General features: G+C 59.4%; 2 protein-coding genes across 2 annotated transcripts in view; both read right to left on the bottom strand.

The window, feature by feature from the left end:
• The window catches only part of LOC140468574 (sodium/potassium-transporting ATPase subunit alpha-2), a 48,624-nt gene extending 42,518 nt beyond the window's left edge, over window positions 1-6,106 (bottom strand). Inside the window, exons 1-2 of the mRNA XM_072564666.1 lie at window positions 5,999-6,106; window positions 4,031-4,165 (exon numbers count right to left, since the gene is read on the bottom strand). Coding sequence (XP_072420767.1) covers window positions 4,031-4,165; window positions 5,999-6,079 — 216 coding nt within the window. The 5' untranslated portion in view covers window positions 6,080-6,106. The remainder of the gene's footprint in view (window positions 1-4,030; window positions 4,166-5,998) is intronic.
• The window catches only part of LOC140468579 (calsequestrin-1-like), a 348,864-nt gene that overhangs the window by 266,462 nt on the left and 74,902 nt on the right, over window positions 1-7,500 (bottom strand). The gene's annotated exons all lie outside the window — the stretch shown is intronic.

Here is a 7,500-nt window from a genome sequence, read left to right as displayed (position 1 = left end):
GGGGGGGGGGGTTGTCCCCCCGGGAGGGTGTCGATATTTACAGGGGGGTCCCCGGGGGGGGTGTTAATATTTACAGGGGGGTCCCCGGGAGGATGTTGATATTTACAGGGGGGGGGGTCCACGGGGGGGTGTCGATATTTACAGGGGGGGTCCCCGGGGGGGGTGTTAATATTTACAGGGGGAGGTCCCCGGGAGGGTGTCGATATTTACAGGGGGGTCCCAGGGAGGGTGTCGATATTTACAGGGGGGGGGGTCCCCGGGAGGGTGTCGATATTTACAGGGGGGTCCCCGGGAGGGTGTCGATATTTACAGGGGGGGTCCCCGGGGGAGTGTAGATATTTAAAGGGGGGGGGGTCCCCGGGAGGGTGTTGATATTTACAGGGGGGTCCCCGGGAGGTGTTAATATTTACAGGGGGGGGGTCCCCGGGGGGAGGTGTCGATATTTACAGGGGGGGGGGTCCCCGGGGGGGTGTCAATATTTACAGGGGGGTCCCCGGGAGGGTGTCGATATTTACAGGGGGGTCCCCGGGAGGGTGTAGATATTTAAAGGGGGGGGGTCCCCGGGAGGGTGTTGATATTTACAGGGGGGGGGTCCCCCAGGGGGAGGTGTCGATATTTACAGGGGGGGGGTCCCCGGGAGGGTGTTGATATTTACAGGGGGGTCCCCGGGAGGTGTTAATATTTACAGGGGGGGGGTCCCCAGGGGGAGGTGTCGATATTTACAGGGGGGGGGTCCCTGGGAGGGTGTCGATATTTACAGGGGGGGTCCCCGGGAGGGTGTAGATATTTAAAGGGAGGGGGTCCCCGGGAGGGTGTCGATATTTACAGGGGAGGGTCCCCGGGGAGGTGTCGATATTTACAGGGGGTGTCCCCGGGAGGGTGTCGATATTTACAGGGGAGGGTCCCCGGGGGGGGTGTCGATATTTACAGAGGGGTGTCGATATTTACAGGGGGGGTGTCGATATTTACAGGGGGGGTCCCCGGGGGGGGGGGTGTCGATATTTACAGGGGGGGGTCCCCGGGAGGGTGTCGATATTTACAGGGGGGGGTCCCCGGGAGGGTGTCGATATTTACAGGGGGGGGTCCCCGGGGAGGTGTCGATATTTACAGGGGGATCCCCGGGGAGGTGTCGATATTTACAGGGGGGGGGGTCCCCGGGGGGAGGTGTCGATATTTACAGGGGGGGCTCCCCGGGGGGTGTCAATATTTACGGGGGGGTTCCCTGGGAGGGTGTCGATATTTACAGGGGGGGTCCCCGGGAGGGTGTCGATATTTATAGGGCGGGGTCCCCGGGGGGTGTCAATATTTACGGGGGGGTTCCCTGGGAGGGTGTCGATATTTACAGGGGGGTTCCCTGGGAGGGTGTCGATATTTACAGGGGGGGTCCCCGGGGGAGTGTAGATATTTAAAGGGGGGGGGGTCCCCGGGAGGGTGTTGATATTTACAGGGGGGTCCCCGGGAGGTGTTAATATTTACAGGGGGGGGGTCCCCGGGGGGAGGTGTCGATATTTACAGGGGGGGGGGTCCCCGGGGGGGTGTCAATATTTACAGGGGGGTCCCCGGGAGGGTGTCGATATTTACAGGGGGGTCCCCGGGAGGGTGTAGATATTTAAAGGGGGGGGTCCCCGGGAGGGTGTTGATATTTACAGGGGGGGGGTCCCCAGGGGGAGGTGTCGATATTTACAGGGGGGGGGTCCCCGGGAGGGTGTTGATATTTACAGGGGGGTCCCCGGGAGGTGTTAATATTTACAGGGGGGGGGTCCCCAGGGGGAGGTGTCGATATTTACAGGGGGGGGGGTCCCTGGGAGGGTGTCGATATTTACAGGGGGGGTCCCCGGGAGGGTGTAGATATTTAAAGGGAGGGGGTCCCCGGGAGGGTGTCGATATTTACAGGGGAGGGTCCCCGGGGAGGTGTCGATATTTACAGGGGGTGTCCCCGGGAGGGTGTCGATATTTACAGGGGAGGGTCCCCGGGGGGGGTGTCGATATTTACAGAGGGGTGTCGATATTTACAGGGGGGTGTCGATATTTACAGGGGGGGTCCCCGGGGGGGGGGGGTGTCGATATTTACAGGGGGGGGTCCCCGGGAGGGTGTCGATATTTACAGGGGGGGGTCCCCGGGAGGGTGTCGATATTTACAGGGGGGGGGTCCCCGGGGAGGTGTCGATATTTACAGGGGGATCCCCGGGGAGGTGTCGATATTTACAGGGGGGGGGTCCCCGGGGGGAGGTGTCGATATTTACAGGGGGGGCTCCCCGGGGGGTGTCAATATTTACGGGGGGGGTTCCCTGGGAGGGTGTCGATATTTACAGGGGGGGTCCCCGGGAGGGTGTCGATATTTATAGGGCGGGGTCCCCGGGGGGTGTCAATATTTACGGGGGGGTTCCCTGGGAGGGTGTCGATATTTACAGGGGGGTTCCCTGGGAGGGTGTCGATATTTACAGGGGGGGTCCCCGGGAGGTGTTAATATTTACAGGGGGGGGGGGTCCCCGGGGGGAGGTGTCGATATTTACAGGGGGGGTCGATATTTACAGGGGGGGGGGTCGATATTTACAGGGGAGGTGTCGATATTTACAGGGGGGGTCCCCGGGGAGGTGTCGATATTTACAGGGGGGGGTCCCCGGGGGGGTGTCGATATTTACAGGGGGGTCCCGGGCGTGTGTGTCGATATTTACGGGGGGGGTCCTGGGCGTGTGTGTTAATATTTACAGGGGGGTCCCCGGGGGGGGTGTCGATATTTACAGGGGGGTCCCAGGCATGTGTGTCGATATTTACAGGGGGGTCCCCGGGGGGGGGTGTCAATATTTACAGGGGGGTCCTGGGCGTGTGTGACGATATTTACAGGGGGATCCCCGGGGGGGTGTCGATATTTACAGGGGGGTCCCCGGGGGGGTGTCGATATTTACAGGGGGATCCCCGGGGGGGGTGTCGATATTTACAGGGGGGTCCCCGGGGGGGTGTCGATATTTACAGGGGGATCCCCGGGGGGGGGGTGTCGATATTTACAGGGGGGTCCCCGGGGGGGGTGTCGATATTTACAGGGGGATCCCCGGGGGGGGGGGTGTCGATATTTACAGGGGGATCCCCGGGGGGGGTGTCGATATTTACAGGGGGGGTCCCCGGGGGGGGGGGGGGGGTGTCGATATTTACAGGGGGGTCCCCACGGGGTGGGTGTTGATATTTACAGGGGGATCCCCGGGGGGGTGTCGATATTTACAGGGGGGGTCCCGCGCGTGTGTGTCGATATTTACAGGGGGGTCCCCGGGGGGGGTGTCGATATTTACAGGGGGGGTCCTGGGCGTGTGTGTCGATATTTACAGGGGGGTCCCCGGGGGGGTGTGGATATTTACAGGGGGGGGTCCCGGAGCGGGTGTCGATATTTACAGGGGGGGTCCCCGGGCGGGTGTGTCGATATTTACAGGGGGATCCCCAGGGGGGGTGTCGATATTTACAGGGGGGGTCCCGGGCGTGTGTGTCGATATTTACAGGGGGGGTCCCCGGGGGGGTGTGGATATTTACAGGGGGGGTCCCGGGCGTGTGTGTTAATATTTACAGGGGGATCCCGGGGGGGTGTCGATATTTACAGGGGGGTCCCGGGGGGGTGTCGATACTTACAGGGGGGTCCCCGGGGGGGTGTCGATATTTACAGGGGGGTCCCCGGGGGGGGGTGTCGATATTTACAGGGGGGGTCCCCGGGGGGGGTGTCGATATTTACAGGGGGGTCCCCGGGGGGGGGGTGTCGATATTTACAGGGGGGGTCCCCGGGGGGGTGTCGATATTTACAGGGGGGTCCCCGGGAGGGTGTCGATATTTACGGGGGGGTCCCCAGGAGGGTGTCGATATTTACGGGGGGGTCCCCAGGAGGGTGTTAATATTTGCAGGGTGGTCCCTGGGAGTATGTTGATATTTTTGGGAGAGCCTTATTTTGTCCCGTCTCTCTCTCTCTGTGTGTTTCTCTTGCATCCTGCTTTGCCTCCATCTCCTTCATATCTCTCTCTCTCTCCTCCACCACTCCCTCTATCAGATTCACCTTGCAGCCGTGTGACGAGATGATTCGGAGATCCGCTGGGATCCGATCTCCTCCCTTCACCTCCACCAGGTCCCCGGTGACCACCTGCTCAGCATTGATCTGGATCCGCTCCCCTTCCCGGATCACTAGCGCTTGCTGGAGCGAGAGAGAGAGAGAGAGAGAGAGAGAGAGAGAGAGAGAGAGAGAGAGAGAGAGAGAGAGAGAGAGAGAGAGAGAGAGAGAGAGATCGGAGGCCATGGACAGTGGGAGGGAGGGGGTGTGTGTACATGCAGGAGAGAGAAGGGGCAGGAAAGACAGGGCGGGTGTGAGACAGAGGGAGGGAGGGAGACGGGGAGGGAGAGAGAGTGGTATGGAGTTGGGGTGGAGGGGGGGCGGAGTGGGTTGTGAAGGGAGGAATGGGGGATGGGGGGAGGGGACGCGTTGGGGGGGGGGAGTGCAGGGTGGGTGGGAAGGGGACGGAGTTGGGGGGTGAGGGGACGGAGTGTGGTGTGGAGGGAGGGGGCGGTTTGGGGGTGAAGGGACGGAGTAGGGGATGGGGTGGAGGGGACAGAGTGGGGGGTGGGCGTTGGGGATGGAGTGGGGGTGCGGGGGAGATGGAGTGAGGGGTAGGGTGGGGATGGATGGGGGTGAGGGTTGGGGATGGAATGGGGTATGGAGTGGGAGGGGACAGAGTGGGGGTTGGGGATGGAGTGGGGGTTGGGGATGGAGTGGGGGTTGGGGGGGTGAGTGGACAGAGTGGGAGGTTGGGGGGGAGGGGACGGAGTGGGGGAGTGGGAGTTGGGATGGAGTGGGGAGTGGGGTTTGTGGATGGAGTGGGGTTGGGGGGTTGAGGACGGAGTGGGGTTGCGGGGGAGGGGACGGAGTGACGGATATGGGTTGGGGATGGAGTGGGGGATGGGGGTTGGGGATGTAGTGGGGGGTGGAGGTTGGGGATGTAGTGGGGGACATGGGTTGGGGATAGAGTGGGGGATGGGGGGTTGGGGACGTAGTAGGGGTTGGGGGTGGGGACGGTGTGAGGGGTGGGGGTTGGGGATGGAGTGGGGGGTGGTGGTTGGGGACGAGTGGGGGATGGAGGGGACGTAGTGGGGGGGGTGGGGGGCGATGTTTGGGGGTGGGCGTTGGGGACGGAGTGGGGAATGGGGGGTGGATGGAGTGGGGGTGGATGTTGGGGGGAGGGGACAGAGTGGGGGTGGGGATTGGGGATGTAATGGGGGTGATGGTTGGGGACGCAGTGGGGGATGGGCGGGGAGGGGACGGAGTGGGGGTGTGGGGTGGAGGGGGAGGGGACAGAGTGGGGGTGGGGGTTGGGGATGGAGTGGGGGGTGGGGGAAGCAGACAAACCATGGGAAGATGGAAAGAAAGACCAAAAAAAAGTCAAAATATCTCCTTTGCTTCCCCTTCGGCCTAACTCCCCCCCAGCCCCCTTTCACCCTCTGCCCTCTCATGCTTGCCCTTTTACCCCCCCATACCCCCCCCCCCGCTCCTACACATCTCCCTCTGCCAATTCCCAACTCCTCCCCTCTTCTGCCCCCAAACTTTCTCCCCTATCCCCAGCCCCCTCCTCTGGCTCTCTCCCCCTCCTCCAACGTCTATCCACCCCCTCCCCCCACACCCACCCCCTGGCTCCTTCCCCCTCGCTGACCCTACCCCCCCCCCACCCCCCAAACTCCTGCTCCTTCCCCCATCTTGCCCGGCCTTTTACCCTCCCTCCCTCTCGCCCTCCCTTCCCCCGGGCCTTCTACTCCCATTTCCTAGCCTCCATCGCTCCGGCCCTTTCTCCCCCCCTCCTCTACCCCAGGCCTCGAACCCCTCTCGCCCACCTCTCTCTCTCTCTCTCTCTCTCTCTGCTCCACCCCACGGTCCCTCTCCTCCCCTCCCCCATACCCCGGGCCTTTGGTCAGGTCCACACCAGCTGCCCACCATCCCCTCATGCCCGGTGCCCTCCAGGACAGGCGAGAAGCAGCCCACCTGAGGGACCATGCTCTTGAAGGAATCCATGATGCGGGAACTCTTCGACTCCTGGTAATAGGAGAAGCAGCCGGTGATCATCACCACAGCCGCCAACACGATACCCAGGTATAGCTGCAGTCCGGAGAGACACCCAGGGAGATCAAAACAAGGTTACAATTCACTCTGGGACAGCCGGACATCATAACGGACACCCCAGAGACACACTGTCAATATTAATACATCCTCTGGATCAATACTAACCCCACCCCTGGGGTAAATATTAACACACCCCTGGGGATTCTGGGTAAATATTAACACACTTCCGGGGATTCTGGGTAAATATTAACACATCTCGGGGGATTCTGGTTAAATATTAACACACCCCTGGGGATTCTGGGTACATATTAACACCCCCCTGGGGTCTCTGGGTAAATATTAACACACTTCCGGGGATTCTGGGTAAATATTAACACACTCCTGGGGATTCTGGGTAAATAGTAACACATCCCTGGGGTCTCTGGGTAAATATTAACACACCCCTGGGGATTCTGGGTAAATATTAACAAACTTCCGGGGATTCTGGGTAAATATTAACACACCCCTGGGGATTCTGGGTAAATATTAACATACTTCCGGGGATTCTGGGTAAATATTAACACACCCCTGGGGATTCTGGGTAAATATTAACACACTTCCGGGGATTCTGGGTAAATAGTAACACACCCCTGGGGATTCTGGGCAAATATTAACACACTCCCAGAGTCTCTAGGTAAATATTAATACACTCCTCTGTTCTGTGTAAATACTAACACACTCCCAGGATCTCTGGGTAAATATTAACACACTCCCTGGGATTCTGGGTTTATATTAACACACCCCCGGGGATTCTGGTAAATATTAACACACTCCTGATGATTCTGGGTCAATATTAACACACCCCGGGGTCTCTGGGTAAATATTAACACACCCCTGGGGATTCTGGGTTTATATTAACACACCCCGGGGTCTCTGGGTAAATATTAACACACCCCTGGGAATTCTGGGTAAATATTAACACACTCCTGGGGATTCTGGGTAAATATTAACACATCCCCGGGGTCTCTGGGTAAATATTAACACACCCCTGGGGATTCTGGGTAAATATTAACACACCCCGGGGTCTCTGGGTAAATATTAACACACCCCTGGGGATTCTAGGTAAATATTAACACACCCCTGGGGATTCTGGGTAAATAGTAACACACCCCTGGGGATTCTGGGCAAATATTAACACACTCCCAGAGTCTCTAGGTAAATATTAATACACTCCTCTGTTCTGTGTAAATACTAACACACTCCCAGGATCTCTGGGTAAATATTAACACACCCCCGGGGATTCTGGTAAATATTAACACACCCCAGGGGTCTCTGGGTAAATATTAACACACTCCCAGGGATTCTGGGTTTATATTAACACACCTCCGGGGATTCTGGTAAATATTAACACACTCCTGATGATTATGGGTCAATATTAACACACC

The sequence above is a fragment of the Chiloscyllium punctatum genome, chromosome 47, assembly GCF_047496795.1.
Source record: "Chiloscyllium punctatum isolate Juve2018m chromosome 47, sChiPun1.3, whole genome shotgun sequence".
Taxonomy (NCBI): Eukaryota; Metazoa; Chordata; class Chondrichthyes; order Orectolobiformes; family Hemiscylliidae; genus Chiloscyllium; species Chiloscyllium punctatum.
The sequence above is the reverse complement of the archived record's forward strand: the minus strand, read 5'-3'. Positions and strand labels throughout refer to the sequence as shown.